The sequence below is a fragment of the Streptopelia decaocto genome (genome assembly GCF_964273445.1).
Source record: "Streptopelia decaocto genome assembly, chromosome: 8".
NCBI lineage: Eukaryota > Metazoa > Chordata > Aves > Columbiformes > Columbidae > Streptopelia > Streptopelia decaocto.
Genome location: NC_138662.1, coordinates 6,278,583 through 6,305,206, shown reverse-complemented (window position 1 = coordinate 6,305,206; position 26,624 = coordinate 6,278,583). Strand labels below are relative to the sequence as shown.

The 26,624-nt window shown below is 42.0% G+C and overlaps 2 protein-coding genes across 15 annotated transcripts in view; one reads left to right on the top strand and one right to left on the bottom strand.

Annotated features, from left to right (window-relative positions):
- LOC309443077 (6-phosphofructo-2-kinase/fructose-2,6-bisphosphatase 4) overlaps positions 1 to 5,115 on the top strand; it is a 51,206-nt gene extending 46,091 nt beyond the window's left edge. For 5 of the 7 annotated variants that reach the window (XM_082059663.1, XM_082059662.1, XM_082059664.1 and 2 more), the window contains one exon: positions 1,227 to 3,978. In XM_082059663.1, the coding sequence (XP_081915789.1) occupies positions 1,227 to 1,286 (60 nt within the window). In that variant the 3' untranslated portion in view covers positions 1,287 to 3,978. Of the gene's footprint in view, positions 1 to 1,226; positions 3,979 to 4,771 lie in introns of those variants that run through there. The other 2 variants (XR_014184730.1, XR_014184731.1) reach the window with 2 other exon arrangements.
- PRKCD (protein kinase C delta) overlaps positions 5,111 to 26,624 on the bottom strand; it is a 64,587-nt gene continuing 43,073 nt past the window's right edge. For 7 of the 8 annotated variants that reach the window (XM_082059657.1, XM_082059656.1, XM_082059651.1 and 4 more), the window contains 14 exons: positions 20,546 to 20,702; positions 19,816 to 19,847; positions 19,045 to 19,130; positions 18,561 to 18,690; positions 16,269 to 16,369; positions 15,029 to 15,125; positions 13,440 to 13,573; positions 12,640 to 12,813; positions 11,979 to 12,070; positions 10,646 to 10,708; positions 8,311 to 8,449; positions 7,286 to 7,474; positions 6,920 to 7,048; positions 5,111 to 5,628 (listed from right to left, as the gene is read on the bottom strand). In XM_082059657.1, the coding sequence (XP_081915783.1) occupies positions 5,470 to 5,628; positions 6,920 to 7,048; positions 7,286 to 7,474; positions 8,311 to 8,449; positions 10,646 to 10,708; positions 11,979 to 12,070; positions 12,640 to 12,813; positions 13,440 to 13,573; positions 15,029 to 15,125; positions 16,269 to 16,369; positions 18,561 to 18,690; positions 19,045 to 19,130; positions 19,816 to 19,847; positions 20,546 to 20,702 (1,682 nt within the window). In that variant the 3' untranslated portion in view covers positions 5,111 to 5,469. The remainder of the gene's footprint in view (positions 5,629 to 6,919; positions 7,049 to 7,285; positions 7,475 to 8,310; positions 8,450 to 10,645; positions 10,709 to 11,978; positions 12,071 to 12,639; positions 12,814 to 13,439; positions 13,574 to 15,028; positions 15,126 to 16,268; positions 16,370 to 18,560; positions 18,691 to 19,044; positions 19,131 to 19,815; positions 19,848 to 20,545; positions 20,703 to 26,624) is intronic. The other variant, XM_082059658.1, reaches the window with a different exon arrangement.

Sequence of the window (26,624 nt, the reverse complement as noted above, 5' to 3'; positions counted from 1 at the left end):
GTGTCCTTTGCTGCAGAAGAGGTTCCTGTAGGAGCTTCTTTGTGAAACAGGGCGGTTGTTTTCCATCAAAGAGAGGTCAGAGCGGGCTGGGCGGTGTGTGCTGGTGGCTGCGCAGGTCTCCAGGACTTGGGCAACTCATTCTGGTAGCATTTGTGTGTGTGTGTGTTCTCGGAACCTTGGTGTAGTGTTGATAGTGGAAAACAGGGTGATTCACCCAGGGGCTTGAAGGCTGATGAGAAAGGACCAGGCTGACACAAACACAGGAGAATTGGTGAGCACGAAGTGGTGCGGGTGCACTTAACCCCCAAATCAAATCTAGCGCTGCTTGTTTATCTCTTGTTTTCGTAAGAAATGGCTGAGAATCCCAGAAGGTGGGGTTGGGCAGGGGAATGACTTGCTTTTCAGGTTCATTCGTTGTGGCTGTGGGAGCTGTGTGTGTGCAGAGTGCCCACCTGGCAGGGTGCTGGTGGGCTCTCCCTTCGGCTGCACTGGAGAGATTTGTTCTGAAAGAAAACTCGGATAAACGGGGCTGTAAAACCACGGAAACGTTATCTGGTATCAGTGCGACATCTGCCAGCGTGCCCATGGATCCTCAAGTGCATTTAAACTTGAATGTTACCAGCTCTTTAGGGAGTTACTGAGAACCATTGCAGTGACTTGTCTGCTCACAGAAGGGATCAGAATTCTCTTTATAGTTGCTGGTGTTAAGGATTTATTCCCTGCAGTGTGCTGGAAACAGGAGAGATGGGCTTTCCTCCCCTCCGGCTTTTATCAGCTCTTGTGTGGGTTTGTTCTTTCTTAGCACTATATGCATAAAGACTAGGAGAGTGAGTGAATTAGAAAATGTGTTTGAAAACAGTGGTTAAGGGAAAAAAGGTCTTGAAAACTATAACATTGTGACCTGCGTATGGTGTACAGGGACTGGTTGTCCCAGCAGACCTGGTGTAACACGTCTTTGCGATGCTTTTCCCCTGGCAGCACAGAGCCCCTGTTCAGGTGTCTAAGGACTCGGGCTCTGCAAAGCGCGTTGTGGCTGGGCCGAGGTCTGAGCCCGGCTCTGACTTCTGCTTGTGGGCTGGGGCCTTTCCTTGTGGCTTACAAACCATTTTGAGGAAAGAAGCGTTAAAACTTGCTCATCTTTTGCCTTGTGTGATAGCCATGTGTTAAGCAAGCTACGGCTGATCGTGAGGCTTGCTTTAAAGTCTTTTTTGTCTTTTAATTTGCAGAATGTAGGCGTGGATCGCTCACGAGAAGAAGCTTTGCGGACAGTCCCCAATCACCTATAGCTCCGGGTCGCAGCCCTTCCCAAGCGCCGGAGCGTTCAGGAGCAGCTCAGGTCCCGCAGAACGGAGCCAGCGTCACGTCAGACATTTTGAATGTGATTTCAGCTTCTTTGGAGAAAACCCGCAGTTGTGGATAACTCCCAGTGCCGAAAGGTACCCGTAAAAAGATTTACTGGACGCAGAGTAGGGTTGGTTTTAGAGTTTTTTCATATGTAAATTTGTGCAGTTTCAGTGGTTTTTATTGTTCATCTGTGGATACTGCAAGACGGTTAATCGCCCATGTCCATTTTACTGCCAGATTTTAACTAGACTTTACTTCCTTTTTTAAGTGTTTCTCTAAGTTCCTCCTACTTTTACTGTGAATGATTGCCCAGAGTTACATGGAGATGTTTTTTCCTGGCATATTTACCATATGTGAAATTCTACATTTTGAGCATTGGAGGCTTTGTGTTGCAAAACTACTTTAGACAGGAAAGCCTGTCAGCTCTGATAGCGCCTGCGTTTTAAATGGAACTTTGGTTTGCCAACCACAACTTTGAATTTCTCTGAATTGGGGGAGACTTTGCCCTTGGAAAGTAGAGCCATTAGAGCTAGATCGGCTACCTGAAATATTCTGCTGTTTTAGCAGGATTTGGGCATTTTCCAGGGGCCAGCTGTATTTTGGAGGCCACAGCAGTGAGCTGTGAGTGTAGCTCGAGCAGGTCGTGCCTTCTGCAGTTACAGGAGGGGATGAGCAGCTTTTCTGAGACTGGAAGGGAGGGGAAAAGGATTTAGATTGTGAAGAGCTGGAGGAGCTGCTTGTCTTTAGTGCTGTGATTTATTTTTTAGGCAATTTTTGGAATGAATTTCAACATAAAGTATATGTTTCTCTTTTATAGCCACATTTAAATACGTACATCAGGAAACAGTACAGAAAGGTTAGGTGGAGTTTAACCCTTCTAACAGCTCATGCCAGAAAAACACCAGGTAAATTCTGAAATTATTTTTAACATGGCACACGTGCCTTGGGGTTTTTTTTGTGTTGTTTTTTTAAGCATCTTCCAACATCCCAGTTCTTCGCTGCTCTTTTATACCTTGTGAAACTCCAGTGCTAGAAATGGAATTTTCTATGACATAGGCCACGACCTTTTGACTGTACGAGATGGGTGCGTATTTTGTATTGGTGTTACTGGACGGCAGAAGCGAGCGGCCAGTGCTGCTGCGGCTTCGAGCTCTGAAATGAGACTGTTCTTTGGTAGCTGGACTGTGTGTTTTCTAAGGCGGTCAGCTCTACTAATTGAGCTTCTATTACATATGTTGGTGGTTTTTTGTTTGTTTGTTTTGGTGGGGTTTTTTGTTTCGTTTCTAATTCCTATGTGAAATACTGGGCCTTTGTAATGTAGTTTTGCAGGCCAAGGCTAAATTGTCTTTTGTTTGTGCAGGGTTTGTTAAATAACTTGCTGCTGTTGTGGTTTGTTTTAATAAGCTAATTTCAGCAATAGACTCAGCTCTGGAAGTAAGCCATACCGTATCGCTGGCTCCGGTTCCAAGGAGGAACGCGTAGGGTACGGAAGGACCAGAACCCCCTCTCTTCAAGCGCTGCTGTCTAAAGCTTGTGCGTGCGGTCCCTGTGTTCGGTAACGCCCGTTTCAGATCTTTACTCGGTCATGTCCGTAGTCATTGTGTGAGGAGAGACCCCACAGTGCTGCTCAGAGAAGTTAATTTATTGATGCAGAGTTAACGCGGCCACCTTCGTGGCAGAAATGTAGAAGTGATTTCCCGTCCGATTTGCTGTGTGCTCGGCGACCAGAGCCGGGCTGAGCTCCAGCAGCGCTCGCTCCCCAACCTGCACCGTCCAGCCGGGAGCAGCAGCAGTCAAACAGCTTCTAAATTAAGAAAGTCAGAGTTTATCTGTAGTTACAGAGGGCAAATCCCAGGAGACGGTATTAGAAAAGCAGAGTTTTACCAGCATACTGTGGTACTTGTAGAGCTTGGCCCTGGTTGGAGGAACGCGGCAGGGAAGGTTTCCGTACCGAGAGCTGAGCCCCAGGGCTGCTGCTCCTCACGCTGTGAGGCATCTCCCGCTCCTCCTTTCTTCCTTTTACCTCTCCCAACTTCCAGAGGTGCTGTACAATTCCTTGAGGCTCAATGTTTTATGTATAGTAGGTATTTTTATAGCCTGCTTTTGAATATACTGTGATAAGTGTTTTACCAAGTTGAGTGTTTAGTAAAAAGAATTGTATACAAGTGTAAATAAACTGTTATGCTGATACTTGAAGAGAAAAAAGAAGTTGTCTGTTCTGCTTTAGGAAGGTACTGAATCACTGATGGCATCGGCCCTTTCTAGCTGGCAAGAGCAAGTGCAGACAGGTGTAGATTTGAAGCGAGTGATGGGTTCTCCCTGGGGTGTAACCACCTTTCTGGAAAGGCACTGTCAAGAATTGCAGATTTTTGTCACTGTCCAAAAGCTGTGTGTGTCCCCCACCCCCCCATGGAACCGTCACTGACAGGGGAGGTGACACCCTCATCCTGACCTTGTATATTTGTAGTCATGTTTATTTTACTGCCTTCTGACTGTTATTACACTTGCTAGCTCAGATGCAGTCTATCAAATGGGATTAAACTGTCTTTTCTTAACATTGTTGGCCTTCGTCGTAATCTTTCAGACAAATGTAATCATTTGACCTTTAATCCAAGTAATAAAGATCAAATGTTACTAGGTGTCCTGATGGGTGTTTCTTTCTGTGCCTGTTTGCAGTGGCTAAAGTGCCAGGTGAGTGTCCTGTGGGTTCCACAGCTCTTGGAATCGCAGGAATTGTACCTTGGTTAAGAGAGTTTACACAATAGGCATAAGGATTAAGTTAAGTTACCCCATTGGTTGCTTTACTCTCACAAATAATTAACTTAAGTAACAGTCTAGTAACTGAGGAAGATGTTGGAAGAAGCTCTGGAATAAATACAAGTCAAGATTTGCACAGAGGAGAAAGGTAAGACTATTAATTTTACCTGTTCATTGATGTTTTAAGATCTGATTCACTCTCAAAGCTACACACACTGTTCTTATCTTGTCTTCCCAATGCTGCTTTTTAGAGAAAGCTGAAACCCAACAGCACAATGCAGGCAAACGCTGCCTTCTGGTACCAATGTGCACCTATGGCTTAGGTAGCTGGCATTAAATTTGCAGGGGTACTTGTCATTCTGAAGGATAAGGACAAAATTAATTACTGCTTTGTGGCTCAGAATTGTCTACTGAAATGTTCATGTTTTGTTGATCACTGTATGCTCTTGGGTGGTAACCACTTGTACCTGCTGGGTGGAAGGAGTGTTTTCATTTTTAACTCTACTCTGTATTTTTGTTTGCATGTGAGGTAGTTGTTTTTTAATGTTTTAGAGCTTTTAAGCTGCTTTCTGGATGAAATTCTTTAACCCCTCCATCTCCTTGTAGCGTGAGGATGTCCCTTGTGTAACTGTGTTGGACAAACTCACCAGGACATTTTTCTTCCTGCCAGCTCGGTGGTTGAGAAAATGAAATGATTTGCAATATCAAGATGGAGCAGTTTGTATCGCCACAGGCAGGACCTGGTGCGGCGCGTAGAAGGAGCCGCAGCTGCTCTATGAAAAACAAGCAAGTAAAACTGGAAGGAAGAATTTGCGCTGGGCGGTTCAGCAAGTGGAACAAATGCTCCACTGTCCTTACCTGACTATCTTCTAATTTTGTTTAATTCTCCTAAAATACTAGTTTTATTTCTGTAAGTGATCAGGGCTTACAAAATGCTAGTTTTTACTGTAGTTTAAAGACAACTGGAGTTTAATTGCGTATTTCTAGAAACAACTAATAAAACCATGAATGAAAGTTTAATGTAACTTTCTTTTAATTGAAGACAAATAAAAGAACCAAGGGCTCAAACACTTTTAAAAAGACATCTTCTGTTCCCTAGTGTCTTCTCTCGAGCAAAATATACAGCATATATATATAACATACCTACATTCAAGTACCAAACAGAATTTACATTTTCCCAAATAGAGAAAATAATGCACGATTCACATACCTTAAACCCAACCATGCATAAAAGAACATTGCCAATAAATCAGAAGTTTGACATAATTAATCTCTACTGTGTATTGTTCTGAAGTATTGACATCGTTGGAACACATAACAGTTCAGTTTAACGTTTAACCTTGCTTTTAAGTCCAGCTCTGTTCACACTTACTTGTCCAAGATCTGTTCAAATTTAGGGTTAATAAAAGAAAATCCAGCAAATGCAGACTGATCCATGGACTCGATCAGGTTTTTGTCGCTGTAGGACAATTTTGGCTTCTCACTCAGGAATTCTCTGTCAAAGTTGTTGTAGTCGCTTGCTGACTTCTGCATTGAACAGAGAGTGAAGATCGTTTGAGACAAACTTTGTCATTTCTTCCAGAACAAATCGCTTTAATGCATAAGGTTAGAAATTTCTTGAGCTCCCTCCCTCCTTCTCCCCTTTAGAGAAAAAAACCCCTCCTTTCTTGCCTATTTTAACAACATTATAAGATTATAACTGGGCAATTGCTTGAAAACAAATATTAGCACCAAGTGGCTTTGGAGAAGAACAACCACCTGGATTTGTGGTAACATTTCATAGAATTACCCAAAGTTTCTCTGTTGACAAAAACAATGTAGCACTTAGATTTAATCACATCATTTCTTTCCATTAACCAAAATTTTTAAATTCTTGAAAGCATTTTACAGCCTGTATTTGTTCAGAGAAACAAAAGCGATGCCCTATAGCAGCTGCTTTGTGTCTGGTTCATAAAACCCCGCGTTACTAAAGCCCGTGGTTTACACTCTGCACCTCCAGAGGTTACTGTTCATAGGATCCTCATGTTCGCAGAGTTTCCATTTCCAGGGGAGCGTGCACCGTGAAGCTGCCTGTTCTGGAATGGGACAGGTCTCTACATTTTGGAGAGACTGCATTACCTCCAGATTACTTTGCTTGTACCAGTAACAGGGTGGAGGAAAACTAGCGTGGATTTTTAACCAGATGAGATCAGCAGCAGCCGCCCACAGTGATACAGACTGTGAGTAACACACAGGCTGTTCTTCACACGTTTTTATCAGGTAACATTAAGTATGTGCATTACAAACACTTCTAAGTTCAGTAATACAGAAAATGCGTCTTTTTGCCCACTTGGAGACTCTCAGAGGAGTTTGAAGAGTACATATTTAAGTGAGTACCCCCAAGTTCATGGTCCTTCTCCCACCCGACATTAACAGAAAACTGCAAGAAACTATCAACATGTTCAAGATGGAGGCATATAAAACATAATTTTCCAATGATCTAAAGATTCAAGGAGAATGGGTATCAGAACTACTAGTTGATTTTCATGAAGATTATATTAATAAAGAAGCTCCTTGAGCAAGTATAAGCAAACAGTCTTAATAGGAAGATTTCAGGGCAGTTGGAGGAATATAGTGCGCCCTTTTCATAACTGACCCACCCAAGAACAATGGAATATGAGATACATATGAGATACATATGAGATATGAGATACATAACTCTCATTTATAAAATGTGAGGAGAAACAGTGAGCTAGTCTGAGCAAGTTAGAGACATCAATCCATTGCTCCTAGGCTGACATTTGCAATGCTGGTGCAGAACAAAGAATAACCTACATACCACTTTTGGCCTGAACGGAGGGTCCACCTCCCTCTTCTCCAGCGCCGCCCAGTTGATGGTTTTGAAGAACGGGTGGTCTCTGATACTCCCAGTGACCCCAAGTCGTCTGGTTGGATCCCTTTCAAATAGCTGCAAGAGAAAACACCCGGTAAAGCCTCCTGTCTGCTCAAAAGGCAGGTGGCACTGGCAGAACGATGGGTGTACTGCTAAAAGTACAGAAGTTGCTAACAGTAAACAGACCATTAGTAATTAATCTTTCCCTTCGTAAAAGTAATTTGCTTTCTGATAAATAGTTCCTTTTAAAAGCCCAGATTTGCCCCCCCTGCCCCGCAGTTCTGTGACCCACTCATTGATCATCGGTCTTACCTTCTCCAATATATCCTTGGATTCCTTGGTAATCCAGCGTGGGTAGTGAGGAGTGTCCACTCGGATTGACTCAAACAGTTCATCTTCATCATCCCCATGGAAAGGGGACTGTCCAATAAGCATCTCGTACAGCAGGACCCCAAATGACCACCAGTCCACAGAGAACGTGTACCTCGAACCTTGCAGGATCTTAGTCCACAGAAGTGCAGAGGAACAAATACAAGTAATTAATAAAAGGCAGCAACAACATACCAAAAAACAGAAGAGTGATTTTAAGGGAGACTATTAAACTAGGGTATTTTGGGGGTGGGAGGTGGAATCAGCAATCTGAGAGATGGTTGGCACTGATGCACAGCTGGAGTTTTGTCCCTGGGTGGAAACGTGGCCAGCTCAGCACACAGGTCTGTGCTCTCCTTCAGAAATTTTCTCCGTTTACCTTAAATAGCCGTACACTTGGAAAACATCTTTGGTAGTTTCTTTATAAGATGAAGGGAGAAGCAAGTACCAATGAGAATGAGTTTATTACCAAACAGACTCAGACATCATTTATAACTTTAAAACTCAACTTCCTTACTTGGACTACTTTGCAAATTGGATTAAAAACCTGCTGTAACAGGGAATTTAACTTTGTGAGATTTCCCCTTAGAACCTGCTTTTGCTTTGAGTTTTGGTTGTTTGCATGGGCACAAGTCTGTTCATCTGCAGCGCACATACATTCAGGTTTTTAGCTCTGTGTGTGTGTTAGCTGTCAAGGCTGAAGGGAAAACTATTTGTTCAAAACCTGAACATTTTAACATTTCAAAAGCACGTTTTGTTTTTTTAAACTTGCAGCTACAGAACATTTAAAAATCTAAAGTACCTTCTGCAGAGAACTCAGATTTTTTTTCTTTTTTTTTTTTTCCCTGTGCTAATTAGATTTCTACATTATTGAACTATTAGTTTACAAAGGGATGATTAATCACAAGGGCCATTCCAACATCAGTGTATTAGGTCCATCCCTGCAGGACACGGCAGTGGATACTGACCTCAGGAGCAATGTAGTCCGGGGTCCCGCAGAACGTGCTTGCCTTGTTCTCACCAACAACATTTTCTTTGCACATTCCAAAATCAGCTATTTTGATGTGGCCTTCTTTATCAAGCATCACATTGTCCAGTTTTAGGTCCCTGCAAAAAGCATTAAAAAAAAAAAAAAAGTTAGATTTTATGGAAAAGTGAGTCGCTTTTGTATTCAGATCCAGTTTCTTCGCTGATGAACATCTACTCTACATCATACAAAGAGGCTTTTCAGGAAAATAATCATCAACAAAATATGTACAAAATGGTACTTTTGTACTTTGAAGGCGGTGCGGAGAAGGGAAGAACTCCCTCATCAGGAGGCTGAGGTGTATATTTTGCGTCTGACCTTACAATGCCCTACACTTGCTCTCAGATCCAAAAGCACACCCAGGGCTTCTGTTCCTCTGGGAGGAGGTGCCAGTTAAGCCCCACAGCTGGCAGGGCTGCAGCTGCAGTGCCCCAGCACAGGGCTCCAGCCGCAGGGCCCCAGCCGCAGGGCCCCAGCCGCAGGGCCCCAGCCGCAGGGCTGCAGCAGCTCGTGGCACAGAGGGGCTGTTGGATCCTTAGAGCCCCTGGCAGAGTCAGAGTGTTTGAAGCCTGCCCGGCTTTTAACACCACCTGTGACTTGTTCCTAGTTACACCGTGTGTTGTGGCCGTGGTCTGTGAAGTGTCCTATTCATGTCTTTTTTTTCAGAATAACACTATTCAATCCAGGAAGAGCTTTTTAACAGCCGTTTCCAAAAGCTACATTCCCTCCCTTTGACTGGGGTGCGTTTTTTGTCCATCTGGCTGCAAAAGCACATACCAAGGAGAGCAGGCTGGAGAGAAACTGAACAGCCCTTCTGCTTATCAAGAAAGTCTTGAATAGAGCACAGAATTTTACATGACAACAGGGCAGTCTTTTCTCCTTGGTAACTTAAGTTCCCAGTATTGGCTACTTAAACTGCTCAGATGATGAGCTGCAGCTCAGACCAAGAGTCCCTGATCTAATGCAGGGCACCATAAATCCTTCCAAGTCTGGACAATAGCTACTGTTCAGTAAATTGAATACATATTGAATACTGTTCAGTAAATGGAATATATTTGAGATATATTATATGAGGGGATATATGAGGGGAATACTAATGGTAACTTAGGGTACTGCACTTACCTAGCTACAGGTTCTAAAATCGTTTGTATGGATGTGCACTTACATGCAGTGCCTACCTAAACAGTTCTGTGATTACACTGGTAAATACTCTGTGTACAGGGGAAAAAAGAAGTACCTTTGATTTTGCTGCAGTCTTGTTGGAAAATAGTAGTGTCTCAAAAATACCTCATACTCTGAAATCTCTGTCCAGGAACATTCTAATTGAATGTAGGGAAATTTAACAGCAAACCTAAAAATGCTCTAGAAAATCTGAGATGAAAGGAATTTGTGCTATGACAACATTCCTGGAGTTTGATCCTTTCCTGTATAAAAACCTGCAGGAGGAGCGGGAATACAGTTGGGTACGTTAAGGACATTCCTGGGTTACGGCTGTCTCCTCTGAGAGCAGATAGGCCTGTAACAATCATCCTTTGTCACCAAGGAGGATTCCTGTAATGTTCATCCTCTTTACAAACACTTTTTCTGAAATACTAGTCTCTAATTTCAGAAAATTGCTTTAAAGGCTGGATGTTCCAACAGAAGTTTCCTGTTTCTATAAAGGGAGATGGGCAATACCAGCTGGTTTGGGGTACATTTACTTAAGTTACCTTGAGTAACTTGCTCTTAAGTGCACATACGTTGCCCTTCCTACCTGTTTGCCACAGCGGTAAGAGCTACCTGAGCAAGTAGTTACCAAACAGTGCTCTAGAGCTGTGAGTGGTGTAAAAAGGCTGCAGAAAGGAAATTAAGAAAAAAATGTACATAAAAATAAACTTCCATCTCTTGTAGCATGGGTATTTACAGTAAGAAGTGGCTGATCAGGATCTGGCCTCTGATGTTTCAGCCTGATGATTGTCACCTCAGTGCTGTTCACAGGGCCGCCAGGAACCGAGAGCCTCAAGGACCCTCTCCCTTGCCGCCAAGCTAAATGGACTCATGATTTGAAGGCAGCACCTAAAATAACTGAAACAAAACCACTTTTGTGCAACATTCCATCCTTCTGGTTGCTAAGGAAAAGACACACAGATACAGATTTGTTTCAGGCATGTTAATGCCTTTGGAATAACATCAGATCTGCCAGACAGTGTTTGCTTGTCACATCCATCAGTAATTCAAACATGCATGAAGTGCTAAGACAATCCATAGGTCCCACACTGGAGCTAGTTAGTACTCACCTATAAATAATGCCTTTGCTGTGAAGGAACTGTAGCCCACACAAAATTTCAGCTCCATAAAACCTGAAAAGACCAAAACATCTTTTAATCTGTCTTGCTCAGTTAAAAGAGTCAATGCAGCCAGCCAAAAGAGCTGCCGTAAGCTTCTCTTCATGGTGTGAGAAGTGCTGTATGCTTCTTTAAACATGAATATATCTGTATTTGTATAGCTGGGTGGTATAATCTGTGTTAATCTATGTGTTAATCATCTGTAGTATCTAATGCCAAAGAGCAGAGGGAACACTACAGCAACTTGCCTTAATGCTCCATTCCACTTCCATGAGGGAACACTCGCCCATTTCTACCCTTTAATAGTCTGTGTATGTTCTCAGTGATACGCATCTGCCTTTTGAAAGGCAGCTACTGGAAAGACGCTCCCTGGGTTGCTTTAAGAGGGACCGGGCACCAATGGCTCAGCTAGAAACACCTCACCTCCCTCCCACTGCACCTGCCCTGTACAGCAGAGTGAACAGCAGCATCACTTCAGGGGTGTTCTCAAAAAAAGGACGTGATAAACCAGAGGACATGAAGGGAAATGATCCCACCCGGTCACTTTCCCTAGTACAGCACCCAGTAACAGAAGTAATTTTCCAGGCTGGCTATACAGCAGCACTGGTGTTTACAGGTAGGTTCACTTCCCTGCACTTCTCAGGTCTTGCACGCACCCATTCAATGACACAATTAAAACCCTCACACTTTTGGGTGAGAAAGGTAGAAACTGACCTAAACTAAAGAAAATTATTACAGGTAAAGTAACAATAATACAATATTTTTGCATCTTTTAAAGTCTACGGCTCCAGTGATCTTTAAACCATAGGTAACTGATGCAATCACACTTGCTAAACGAAGGGCTTAGTATCTTCTGGAACATGCAAGTTATCCTTCTGTACCATCGTGTCAACTTAGCAATACTAGTACGTAATATTGTAAGTGTTGAGGTTTTTTTTCTCATGCTGTTTTCCAGTTTTTCCATCCAAATACTGTCCTGAGGGACAACGAAGCTGAACCTTGTGCTTTCATTGCTGGCTCACGTTGCAGTTTACTTGGCATCTCTAGGTACAAGCATCCCATAAAGTAAAACATCACCCTGCTACATAAATTAAGAAAACTTAACTCCACACATCATTAAGTGAGCTTCTTCATTGTATTAAACCAGTGTCTAGAAATGCCTTCTCAATCACCAGCCACTAAAACTGGAGTGAAAGACTGCAGGTAAGTGGTGCAGAACTAGAAGCAGTAAAACCAGAGAGACTAAAGTCACTCAGAGATGGGGACCGAAGGGTTCTGGACTTACGTTGCTCTGTAGAGATCAAAACGCCCCTTGTCTTGTATGTGGAACATCAGGTCTCCCCCATTCAGGAACTCCATAACAAAGAACAGATGTTGCTGTTTCCAAATAACCAGAGAATGGAAAAATTACTGATGCTATTGCAACCCCATATAAAGTAGCGATGTGGCTACTGGGGACCGAGGAGCCGCTTTCCTCCTCTCCCGAAGTATTTCTCTATTTCATGCATGCCTAAGAGCATATGAGGCTCCTACAGATTTGAATAATCTGGCTGTGTATAATAAAGCTAAATAGCTGATGCTGTATTCTGTGGGTTTCTAGACATATATAAAACATACAAAAATATACATTTACAAAGACTTACTGATCTCTGACAGTGATCTTTTTCCCCCTAACAGAGGATAAAGCTAAGATCAAGGATTTAAATTAAACTGCCTCTTATTTCAGATTGCATAGATGCTTTTTATTATCTTATTCTGTTCTCATCAACCCATGTGGGGGTCCATACTCATATTTACTTTCCATAAGGCCTGTGAACTACTGCAAGGAGGACAAGAAAAGGAAATTTAATTCTTGCATCACAAAGCTACTTTTACTAGACAGCTGGCAACAGCGTCCATTAAAAGGCTCCATCTGTTGCATTGCTGTTGCCACTGGGTTTTCTTACCTTTGTCTGAAACGTGCAGTAAAGATGCGTGAGAAACGGATTTTCCCATGCAAGTGCGAGGACCCGCTTTTCCACCATGGTACATTCCACATCATCATCAATTAGCACCACATCTTTCTTCAGAGCTTTGATAGCAAAGAATTCATTCTTCCCTTTCAGCTCAGCAAGCAGAACCTGCAAAAAATAAAAGACGAGATCATAGCACACATAGGAAAGACTGTTGCTGATAGTATCAGTAAAGTCAAAGGTGTTTATAGCAGGTGCAATGACAATTAAAAAAAACCATTTCAATGTGAAAGATGAGTGAGATTTGGGAAGGTGAAGTTGCTGGGCACAGAGATGAGATGGGGCTCAACAAGGCAGTTTTTTCTGTCTTGTGAGTGTTTAAGCAGAAGACGTGAAGCCTGTTGCTTCATGAGAGCTGTAGCTTCAGACAGCTGCAGACAGAACCTGTGGGGGTCAGGCTGCTCTCCCACAGGAGCATTATGAGGCTGCTTCTATATGGAGTGTGTGAACATAAAGCATCCTTTTGCACTTCAGTGCATAAAGGGCAACTCCTCTGCCTTGATACTAAATAATTGAAAAACTGTTGTGCATTATGAATCAATTTTGAGTTTAGACAAGATTCAGGCAATGAACTTCTAGTGTCTTTGACAAAGATGGCTATTATTCAACTCTGATAAAAGACTATCTACCCAAGTGGCTGTAACAGCAAAACCTTTCTACTTAATGGAAATAGCTCATCACATTGCAGAGATCAACAACGCAGACACCTTAAGCTCCATAAGTTTGTTACATACCTTTCCAAAACTTCCTTTCCCTAGTACTTTATGGAAGACAAAGCTTTCTATGTTGAATTTTCTCCTGGTTGCAATTCGTGGCGCTGTCTTGGCTGTGCTGCCCTCCCAGAGTTTATCGTACTCGCTGCTATCTGCTAATTGAAACAGGGAGTTTAAAGTTCAATATATGCAGAAATACTGCCTGACTCAGATGCTCCGCTAAAAAGTCAGTAGTGACATGACATTTCAATGCATCTGCTGCTGGAACACTTGGCAAATCTAAACATAAGGGCCAACTCCTGTAGTTTATAACAAAGTTTAAATTACTGAAGTATACTTGGAAGTGTTGGACTTGAACTGAATCTGCCATTGTTTCTGATACTGGGTTTAAGCAACACTTAGACTGGCATTATAAAAATCAAAAGCCCTAACTCTCTCCTGTGACTAAGATACAGACCATAATTTGTAGAAAAAGATACTTTACAAGGACTGCTTGTGAACAAATTATTTGTGTTAGCAGAACAGGACAGTCCCTCAGCCTAAGCAGAGAGGCCATAAAACAATCCGATTTATGCCGGATGGTCACCAAGAAGCATGACCATACAGGCTAATCCTGATTATATTCTACAATTAATAACTGTATTTTTGACCTTCACTGGGTCACTAAGACAACGCTGATGATAATCATGAGATGATAGTACGTACGTCCTGCAAGCTGCCCAGCATCTGTGATAACCAGGGAAGAATCACAGCGGCTGCACCATGACTTAGTATTAAACTAGACCCACTTCGCAAGAATTGGTTGGTTTTTTTTTTTCCAACCTGTTCTAGTAAACCAGAACAAGTATGATAAATAATATAAAAATAATTTTCTTACTGGGTATTTCAACAGCATCAGCTCAATGCATGGATGAATATATAAAATCCTATACCACTCCAAACCCACCCATTATCTCTTACTGAGCCTGGTGATTTCCACCTGGTAAAAAGTTACTTCTACTGTTGCATATATTTTTGCATAAGTTATCATAGGCTAGCAGTTATGAAAGCTAAGCTTACAGAATGCTAGAACCCTTTAGCAATAGTAAAAAAAAAAAAAAATACAAACCCTTATTCTGAGCCTGTAGAGACAGGATTCCAGGTACTGCTAAAACTATTTGAGCTGTTTCATCTCAAGCAGTGTTTTGGCTACTTATATTCTAAAATAGATTGTGTTTGCCATTGGTTGCTAATGGTTTGTGAACAAACCATGACAGTTAACAATGTGCGTGACACCTCAGTTACAGGAAGGAGGGAAGGGGATTTATGTGCGTATCTGGCTGGTGAGGCACCCTCCAGTTCATCACGGGGAACTACGCTGCAGTGAGTAAAACAAGTGCTTTGCAGAAAGGTCAGTATGGTCATGGACTAGAAACTACGGGTATTTATCAAAAGTTATGTAAGCTTTTTGTGTGGCCAGGAAAAGGTAAAAAGAAATATATGCATATATATTTTTTAACAGTTCTTATTAAAAAATTGTCTAACATAAGGCAAGAACAAATAACTGAAGTTGTTCGTTTATGTAGCCTGGTAGGTAAAGTGATAAATAAAGACATTGTAGGTTTTCTTACCTGTTGTATCTCCTCCTGGACCTTTAGGTTTCTTATCAAAATCTTGATAAATACCAACATTTTCTACAGACCCAGAATCAGACTTGCGACTAGATTTCTGAGGAGGGACCATATGAAATTATATTTGCACTATTACTTTAGAAATATTTATAACAATAGCTGTTAAATGTAACATGATGGCAGTATAAACTTCTCTTTTTTATTATTAATTCCTAGCACAGATCTTTTCTCAAGAAGTCTGGTTCATAGACTATTTAGCCACATTCTTTACAGCTTCAGATCAACCAATTACTTCACTTCCTTCACTGCAACAAAATAAGTAACTGAAATTCCTGAACAGTCTATGGTGTATTGTTCATTGCAGAATTATTAAAGGTATAATGGTTTGAATCTGTGGTGGAAGGAAAATGTCCCCTTGGACATATGTTCATTTGAAAGAGGAATCACCGTCACACTGGACAAGCTGAAGTCACATCTATGTGTGACATCCAGGGAAAACACAGGGAAAAACACAGGGAAACAAATTTTATGTGTGGAAGATCCCCGAGATCAAATTTTAATAATGAAAAGATGGAGTGGTTTTGTGTTGTGAAAGAACTGGTGCAACAGCTCTCAGTTTTCAAAGCAAATATCAAACACTCAGAGGAAATACTGTTGGCTTTTGTCATATATTTTCCTGTTTTACTTCAGAGCTTGTGTCTGAATCTTTATTTGCAAGTCAGAAGTTGACCACAAGACACAGCCATGCTGCAGCAGGAGATGGACAATGTCACTATGGGGCCAGTGTTAATTCCAGAGGAGTTTTCTGTGTGTATATATCAGATTAAGAAAAGTTGAAAATATCTGGTATATTTCTCCAGATTTATTTAATTTTAACGTTCAGGTGGAATTCTAAAGTTGAAGCATGGAAAAAACAGATTTCAGTGTTATGATGCTGCTGTTTAAACAATTAAACAGAAAGGGAGAGAATAACCTTGGCACCACAGAAGAACAAAGCTGGATTTCATGAATCCAAACACCTTTTAAAATATTGTTAGGTGGGATTTCCCCCCACCTCCAATGTCACCTTTACACTATTGACATCCTTGTTTGTCTCTTTAGAGTTCAAATTAAAAAGAGAAAGCTGTTTTCCTCCATTCCAAACTCAGCTCCCCATAAAAGTGATACAGAAAAGATGAAGTAAAAACCCCAAAATGCTCTGCAAACAACTAATTACCTGAGAAATGGCAATAAAGCATACCTGGCTAACTTGATTTAATGCTTCAGCTAGCAACTTCTGGTTTATTCCACATAAGTTTGCCACCTTCGTCTGGCATTTATGATGCACGTTCATCCCACATTCTAAAAGAAATGTAAGGATGGTTATACAAGCATCACGAAAACACTGTCTGACATTACAACAAAAAGGGCTGTTTCTCTGTGCAGTTCAGAAACCTTGTTATAAGGCCAGACAGGATATGGATCTGTCACTGGTAATAAAATTACACTTTAAATCTTTGACCCAATGAAAACTACAAAAATTGTTTGAAAGGAAAAAGCTCCAATCATCATTATTCTCAAAACCTGTTACAATAAAGATCATCTTGCCTTTTTGTGGGAGAATTTTAAAAGTGGTACTTCACAGTATCACAGTATGTTTGGGATTGGAAGGGACCTCAAAAGATCATCCAGTCCAATCCCCCTGCTGGAGCAGGAACGCCCAGGTGAGGTCGCACAGGAACATGTCCAGGTGGGTTTTGAATGTCTCCAGAGAAGGAGACTCCACAACCTCCCTGGGCAGCCTGTTCCAGTGTCTGTCACCCTCACTGAGAAGAAGTTTTTTCTCAAATTTAAGTGGAACCTCTTGTGTTCCAGCTTGATCCCATTACCCCTTGTCCTATCATTGTTTGCCACCGAGAAGAGCCTGGCTCCATCCTCCTGGCACTCACCCTTTATATATTTCTAAACATTAATAAGGTCACCCCTCAGTCTCCTCTTCTCCAAAGAGACCCAGCTCCCTCAGCCTTTCTTCATAAGGGAGGTGCTCCACTCCCTTAATCATCTTCGTTGCCCTACGCTGGACCCTCTCCAGCAGTTCCCTGTCCTTCTGGAACTGAGGGGCCACAACTGGACACAATATTCCAGATGTGGTCTCACCAGGGTGGAGTAGAGGGGAAGGAGGACCTCTCTCGACCTACTAACCACCCCCCTTCTAATACACCCCAGGATGCCATTGGCCTTCCTGGCCACAAGGGCACAGTGCTGGCTCATGGTCATCCTGGTGTCCACCAGGACCCCCAGGTCCCTTTCCCCTACACTGCTCTCTAATATGTAATCTCCCAACCTATACTGGAACCTGGGGTTGTTCCTGCCCAGATGCAGGACTCTACACTTTCCCTTGTTAAATTTCATTAGGTTATTCCCCGCCCAACTCTCCAGCCTGTCCAGGTCTCGCTGGATGGCAGCACAGCCTTCTGGCATGTCAGCCACTCCTCCCAGCTTAGTGTCATCAGCAAACTTGCTGATAGTACACTCAATTCCCTCGTCTAAATCGTTAATGAATATATTGAATAATACTGGCCCCAGCACTGACCCCTGAGGCACTCCACTAGATACTGGCCTCCAACTGGACTCCGCACCATTGACTGCCACTCTCTGGCTTCTCTCCCTAAGCCAGTTTGCAACCCACCTCACTACTCTATTGTCTAGACCACACCTCCTCAACTTAGCTGTGAGGATGCTGTGGGAGACTGTGTCAAAGGCTTTACTGAAGTCAAGGTAGACCACATCCACCGCTCTGCCATCATCCATCCACCTTGTTACATTCTCATAAAAGGCTATGAGGTTGGTCAAGCCTTGGTAAAGCCATGCTGACTGCCCCTAATAACCCTCTTATCCTTGATATGCCTTGAGATGGCACCAAGGATAAGCTGTTCCATTACTTTCCCTGGGACAGAGGCTGACCGGTCTATAATTACCCGGGTCCTCCTTCTTGCCCTTTTTGAAGACTGGAGTGACATTTGCTTTCCTCCAATCCTCGGGCACCTCTCCCGTTTCCCAAGACTTGGCAAAGATGATGGAGAGCGGTCCAGCAATGACTTCAGCCAGCTCCCTCAGCACCCGCGGATGCATCCCATCTGGACCCATGGATTTATGGATGTACAGACTATTTAATTGCTCCCTAACCCAGTCCTCATTGAATTACAGTAAACTCTTTCAGTACAGTAATACCTTAAGTCAGACTCGCCAAATTTCAGGCATTCCCAAAGCAGTAATTCTGATTATACTCAAGATCACACCTCCACAGCATGTTTTCTGACTGCATTAGAAGCTCAACTTGGCTGAGCCGTCACATGAGCCAAGTGCCTCTTTGTCCCTCTCTAGTACAAAAACTTTTTCAGCCACGCATAGATGACATGAATCCCATTCTATGTAACACACATACACAAACGCAGTGTGTAGCAATAGCAAATCTCTAGTCGGGGGCACAGCGGGGGAGAATACATTGGAGAAGCCCAGAGTGGTTGCAGCTGCCCTCCCTCGTCCTCCTCACCTTCACACTTGAGCCCCTGTCTGACCAGCCCCCAGAGCAGGCTGCCGCAGTGGTCGCAGAAGTTCGGGCTCATATAATTGTAAACTTTGAAGCGATGAGGCATGTCGATTTTGAAACGTTCCTTTTGAAACTGAGGACAGACAGGGAAAGGGAATGAGGCGCTTTACCCAAAACAGGATCTTCTTACAGAAAGCAGGGTACTACAGAGCTGCAACAGTTTTATCTTGGATACCCCAGTTTTAACAGCCCTCATCTAGCAGGGAAAGAATCTGCCCATCAAATACTACCCACCCCCTTTTAACTATTCTTCTTGCTTGAAACCTTCATCCACTACATGTTTCATGCAATCTTCAGAGAAGACAGTAACTTGGTTGTATGGTCAAGCAGTTCCCGAATGGACTTGCCCGTTTCTATACAAGATTTTTTTAGTTCAAGAGCATTTAACTACATAGTTACACTCTAAATGTGTTGTTCCAGCTCTTACCATTGTGTCCCTGCTGTTGGCTGCGGTACCAGTACACCTCCCAATGATTTTATCAATACATTTCTTATGAATAGCAGCATTGCATTCTTCAAGACATGCGCAAGAAAAAAAAGAAAGATTCCTTCAGATAATAAATACACAGGATGAGGTGTTCACATTTCATAGCATGATGTGAAAAGCACTCCTTCCCATCATACTGTATACACCAAAACCTTTATCTTCTATCAAGATGAGGACCTTTTTAGAACAGCTTCTCCCCATTTTATTTTTACATAACCTCTACTTCTAAACTAAATCTGCCTCCATTAGGAAATGCCAACAACATTTGATAACAGAAGGCCAATCCTATGCTTTGAGTTTTACCCTTTGATACCTCCCCAACTGTTTGGAGCAATGCATAGAGATCTATGCTAAGGCAAATGTGCTTTTCAATTCAGCTGTAAAACCCATCGATAATTGTAATTAATTTTAGAAAAAGTTTCACAAAAATTGCTCTTAAAAACTACTGCAACTTTTCAACTGCGTTACACTCTTATAAGAAGAATAGCTAAGTCTAAATCTTGATACTAAAGACTTGGATAGGAATCATAATTAGACAGCCTTAGGTTATCATGCGAAACTGATGTTTAATATCTACTACTACCATCTGAAGTGATGACACACTGTGCCATGCATGTTTTCAGAAGATTTTTCAATAGTAACTATTAAATTAACAGGTTAACGTGGAAAATGTGGAAAGCAGTAGAAGACAAATATGTAAAATTAACTTACGCCTACATTTGTATCCCTGCTTGTTGAGTCCCCTGAAAAACAAATGATAAAGAAGGAAACCGTAAAAGCACTTTGGTGGTGGTGGTGGTGGTGGTGGTGGTGGTTGGTGTTTTGTTTGTTTTACCATGTCAAACAATCAACCCTTTGTCTAGAAGAATATTTGCTCCAATTCAAGAACTGGTCTAACTTCTGCTATTCAGAATCTTCTCTCATGAATGTAAGGTTTAGAAAATAAGGTAGTGTGATTTGCTAGACCAGCAAATTAGGAGGGAAACCCAGAAAGAAAAGGTTTCAATCATACAAGAAAACCTCCTGATCTGACTTATTACAAAAAAGGCCTTACTGTGAAAGAGATCCAGCTTCTTGCTCACGATGGGTATTTACTCTGCTATTAGCCACTGCACATTTTAATGTTTGAGCACCACTTTTCTCAGATCCACCCATCTCACTCTCTTGTAAAAGAACACTGTGCATTACTGGCCAGATCTCACTTTTGATGCTGATGGAATTTTTGCCAATCATTTCAGTTGCAAAAATGTTGAAGTTCCAGTTTTTAATGTGAAAGAGACAACTGTAGTTCTTATGTGTAACAATACGCTTAGTAAATATATTATTTCAATTTCCAAACACTTGTGAATTTACATGTCATGTTTTGTCTCAATATACCTGAAGCAAATTTTGCAGTTATTTAGCCTTTGGGGATGGGAGAAGCTTAGCATTTCCTTCTTACCATACAAAGTCCTTGCAGACAGAGCAAAAAGTAGGTTGTCCAAAGAAGGTAGCAATAAATTCATGATTTTTGATGTACTGGATTTTGGCTTGCTTGATAGCTCCTCTCCTGTTCATAGTTACTGTTGCCCCTTCTTCCCTCAATGACTGTTTGCAATCTAGGGGGGAGACAAGAAGACATACTTTTAGTACATAAAGATATTACAAAGATTAATATTTGCTTCTCCAAAAAGTTTGGTTTTCTGTTTCAGACTTGTGTTTCTATTTCTTTTTACACCTGCATTCTGCAGGTTGTCAGCGCCACAAGGGTGGGATACATGCAGGTACCGCTTCCTAAGACATCTCCACGTCCTTGTTCGTGAGCGCTTCCCTCTCCTGCTCTTTCAGAAGCAGCTTTCAGCAAATGAGCTGAAAGGAAGCAGCAGGAATGGAGTGCAGTCTTGCTAGAGAAATGACAACCCCAATTTTTTCTTGAAAAAAATATAAGCTCTTATACATTATGTGGTTTATGTGCAAGAGAAATAAATGTTTTATTGGAAGCAGGAGGGTCTTCTCCTTCAGCAGAAGCCTTCTCATGCTCCACATGCCCTCCTGAAGCAGGACCGTGGCAGAAACACACACAAAGTGCCACAGGACCTCCCGTCCCACCGGGCCGTACCGCTGTGACATGGGTTCTGCCAGCCTCCAGGATCATAACCAGTGAGGACAAATGACATTTGCAATTAGACATTTCCATTACGCCATCTCAGAAAAGCTTTGATTCTGTGGCTGCCAACATGTCCCAGTCTCATGCCTCTCCCCTCATAGCCCTCATGGGGTTACAGTATATAGCACTTTATAAGATGAACTATTATTGCTGTAGTATTATAGTATATGCTGTATCATAAAAGACCATATACATAGAAATTACATGTAGCTTTAGCCAAGAAATAAAACAACAAAAAAATTCTCAGGCTCCGAGTCCAGCTGGCTCACATAGGTCCTTCATTACAGGTTATAGTTATTTCCACACATTTCCAAGGAAACTGCTCAGTTTCTCTTACAAAAAATGAGTCTCTTATGGTACAATCTTTCAGCCACAACTCAGACTGTATAGTCTTACTTATACATTTTGAAAATATTAGGAGTTTGTAACAGAGGTAACCCCATGAAGGTGTATCAAAGAGATTGGGTAACCGGTAATTTAACCCTAGGACACGTTTCTTGTTGATAGGGAGGAGCTGTTGAGGGACAATCCCATCCAGCAGGAAAAGGTAACATCTTGAATCAGCAATGGGGAGCTGATCAACTGCTCATGGCATCAGCAGCTTGTGGGTTTTAATCTAGAAGAAATGTGGACCTGGCTCACAGGTTGAAAATGCTGCAAAGTTCAGGGTAATCGGAGATTGCCATTGGCAGGGTAGGACTTTCCACAACAATCGAGTAAGGAAAAAGCCAGAAGAGCATTTTTTCCCATTGTCAATACAACTGGTTTTTATTTGCTCCGCTGTATTTCTGCCTTTTATCAACATCAGTGGGAGCTCTTCTTTTCATATCGATAGGAGGAGATTTGTCCCCTTTGCCAAACTGCAGCAGCTGCAATGCCTAAGCTTACTGCAAAGTCACTCAAGGGCCCTGTTTTTCTTGTTCACTGCGCTCAGTTTTGGTCATTTTATTAGCTGGTTGCCATCATTTTTATTTCAGACCACTAAACCTGGAATACAATCTATCATTTGATACCATTTTGAGTCTCCTGAACTAATTTATCAGTCACAGCCAACAGCAGCAGCATGTCCTGCCTTAGAAAAGGACAATGTCAGTGCAGAGATTAAGGAAAGATTAAGCATATTGGTGAAAAGAAAGATCAAAAAAGGTCCCCGGGTTTTGCCACTAGGTACTAATGCACTTTTCTGAGAAACTGGCCATCTGGTTCAGAGAAAAACCCATCCTGCCTCCCCCCGAAAAAAACTGACACATGCACTGACACCCTGGCGCTAGGTACGCCACGGAGTTACCTCTGCCCCTCCAGGAACAGGATTAATTTCTGCTGTTCAAACAGGCTCCTGAGTTCACCCAACAAAAACTCACATCAGCTCCTGCACTTGAGCTTGTCCAAGTCTGCAAACAGTCCTATCTCTGTTTAATCCTGCTGAGCAAATACACAGACCTCACCCACTGCGCCTCAAACGCTTCAGGGAATCCACACACCAAAGTGTGTGTGCAAGGAAAACAACATTCTCGAGAGTCAGTCATACTTCATATTGTTTGCTGCATTAAAAGGATGTCTTCATAAGGGTGATTTAATTAGTAACAGCAACAAAACAGAGAAAGGTGTGTTGCTTTATAGCATGTATTCTGAGAAGACAACCTGTGATGGCACAAACTATGGGACAAAAGCCCTCCTAAAGTCTGTAACACAAGCAAACCAAGTCAAGTGTACCTGAAGCTGAGATGGCTCCAAAATAACAGCGTACTCATTTCAATTTACTATGGGTGTGCTTGGCAAGTGATCTGTAATGTGTAAATTACTTTTAATCTGTATTGTTCCAACAAAGTTTTAAGATGTTCAGCCAACCATGGACTTAACTGGGGAACAGAGGCTTTATTTCAAAGATGCATGAAGAATTAACAATTGCAAGGAAGTAAATTTCCCAACAACTGTACAGATGCAGGGTGGAGATTGGAGGGAGGAAGAAACACAAAGGGAAATGCCTTCGCTTCCTCCTCCCAAGGGGAAGGATTTCACCAGATTAAATGCTTGTCCTGGGCCAGCACATGGTCAGAAACAGTCATGTATAAACCAGCTGAATCAGCAACTAGAATCCAGGTGACCCCTGCAGCCTGGACCTGAAATTAATTATTTTGGAACCAGTACACACCATTAAACGTAATCTATTTCCTCTATTGAAAACTGTAGTTAATATTTATCACTAACACATTGTTCATGTATTTCACGGTCCCTTCTCAAAACTTGCAGCTGATCTGACAAAAGCACCCAGAGCTCCTCTGTGCTGTATATTCATTAAGAAACCATTAAGCACTCTTCTGAATTGACAGTGCAGTTCTCCAGACGCACTGTAAACACACCACTGTTTAATTGTGGTGCCAGTCCTGAATATTTCACAGTCCTTCCAGCCGCTAACATAACGTGCAATCCATAGTCTGGAAAACATTTGCTAAAACAACATTGCCAGGACTCTGCTGAACTGTAATAAACCTCGAGGTGAGATGTCAAATTGTCTGAACTGAACCTGAAAAATTCAAGGACAAAAGAAAACAACCTCCAGAATAAGCCTACTAGATTTTTTTAAAAGAAAGAATAGAAAAAATATTTACCATCTTCAGAGTTCATTTTTCATTTTAACTTGCTCATTTTGCAGGTCTGTTTGTGAAGAGAGAAAAGATAGTAGTTCTGCTCTCAGAAACTGAGAACTGGGACTTCAGACAGGGACAGGCAAAACATTTTCTGAGCTACCTGCCTGCTTGAGTTGAGATTTGCCTGAAACTTTATAACAACTTACAAAACCTACTAACATTTCTGTTCAGCGTCCCCTTCTGCTGTTCTGCTGCCTTGAGCTTGGCTTTATTTGAAAGTCAAGCATGCCTCAGGTCAAGAAAAATATTAATCCCACAGAGCAATCATTAAAAAGGAAAGCTTGTTCCTCACAAAGGAGACTTTGCTGGCGTGAGCTGTCTCAGAGGAAAACTGCTCTTTAACCTGGCCCTGGAGAGGATTGCTTTACAGGTCATTTGGACGAAAAACTACATCTGCAAAACAAACAAACAAACTCCACGATTTACAGAAATACAAGTTTCCCGAAAATGTAAATGAACGAATGAAGTCCTGCCTTGGCCACCACTGCCCAGCACCGACCATCTGCAGACACAGAGCTGGGCGGCTCTGCCGCTCCCTGGCACGTGTCTCTACTCAACTAGTCTTTCCTAAGCATTAACGAAGTCAATGGTCTTTCAGAAAAGTGCTAAAACAAAACACCAGAGTTTTAACTGATAAGAGGAAGAAAGTTGTCTAGAAACCACACTAGGCCTAATGGAACAGACACTTACTAGAGGAACAATAGCTACACAGAGGCTGGACATGAGGCAAATGTCCTTGGTTTTCAAGATGGGCAAGTGGGATGTTCCACTAGGTTAAAGAAAGAGCTACATGGCTTTTGCTGTGTGGTAGCACAGAACGACAAAATGCACACTCAAGGAACCAGGTCAGGACCGGACAATTGTAACCCAAGGGGCACCAGGCTGTGAAGACCATCAGGGGCCACCGGAGACCCCAGATGAAGACCCCTGAACACCAAAAAAGGACTCCTGACCAAGGGTGGGGTTATGTAAATAACCTACATTTAAGGCATGAACTAAGGTAGAAACTAATGAATATGCAATCGGTATGTGCAATAAATACGAGTCACGCCAGTGCTTGATTAGAGGAGTGATCCTCCCTGCGTCCAGCATGCTGAATCAAGGGCCTGCTTTTTGACACTTTCAAAACAGTGTTAAGGAGTTTTTGATGACTTTTCAGTATCATGACAAGCTCTGCCTTTTGAATCAGGAGAAAAAAATCCCATGTCCACACTACAGCCTTTGGAACACTCACAGCATCTGCAGACCTGCTGTGCTAACACAGCCTGGGCTTGGCCGTACAGAGTACTTTTTATTTAAATTTCAGTAAGTGTGTTGGTTAACACTTCTGCACAGACACCCGATATCTCATTTGTTGTGGTAAAACAGGGAATAAACTGGAAAATGGGTTCTCATTTTTCTTTTTTAAATTACAAAGGTACAGTAAAACCAACCTTAAAAAATACAGCATCTAGGCCAAATTTCTTGTGAACATATAAACTATAGAAAGTTTTCCTGTGCTCTACACAACACGTTAAATACCTTACCAGCCAAATACACTGCCAACTTTATGGAATTACTACATCGGCAAATGTTTGATTTTCTTAAAGAAAATTAACCTGGAAAATGTTTTTACTGAGGTCATGCAATCACACTTCTAGATGCAGATTAAAGCAGATGCTCAGTGCCACTAAATAACTATCACATCTGCCAAATTTCTAGAAATGGTATTTTCTCAGTTAAATGGTTAAATCGCACCAACTTGCCAATTAAAATTATAAGACCCAGTTCTGACTTTTCAGCCTGCATCATTATTTACTAATAATGTGATGATCCTTCCCCAACACACCTCATCCATAGAGAAACTTTCTTCGAATCTTAATTTAGACCTAGACAATAGGCAAACTGTGACAGCAAATCTGCGATTTAGTCTTATTTTTCACGGATGCCTCAGAAAAAAATCTAAAATCTCATGCTTCCCCAGCACTCATCTCAACACACACACATAAAAATATATTCAAAATATATGCAGCTCTCTGGCTCATGCTGCTCTTCCAGAAGTCAGATACTTGAGATATCGAAAGTTGACAGGGCAATTACTCACCTTCTGATATATCTAATAGCATTTTAAGGAAATAATTCACTAACCCTTTCTCCAGGAAGCTGAAGGCAGCAAAACAGCAATTCAGAATTCAAAACCAAGACGCAAACATAATTCCAAAGCCTCCAAAGCGGCTCATACTGTGCAAGACACTCAGCAGCACAGCAAACCACCTCTGTGGTCCTGGGTTTTCTTACTCAATAAGGTCATTAACTATATCCGAATAAACAAAGATCAAGCAAAGCACTAAACGTATTGCAACTCCCACCTATTAAAATGAAAGCTGCTTTACAGAATTATAACCTAGTTTCAATACTAGTAGGAGAGGAGGAGGAGCAGAAAGAAAACAATATTCTGAAATGAAAATGGAGGTCAACACCCTGTTCTCATGTTTCACACATCAGAAGGAAAACTTCTACATTTCCAGCACAAACTTATTTTCAAGTCACAAGACAGAAGACAAAAACGTTCTTTGACAGCTCTAAGTCAGGGCTCTGCGGTCCCTGTTTTACGAGGTCTAGAAAGAAAAAAAACCCTCTAAGACTGGGAAGCCTTTTCATCTATAGCCCTAAGTGAAATGCCCAGGTCCCAATCTGCAAAAAGAATATACAAGTGAAGAGTCTCAGTGTAGCTGACCATGGATTTT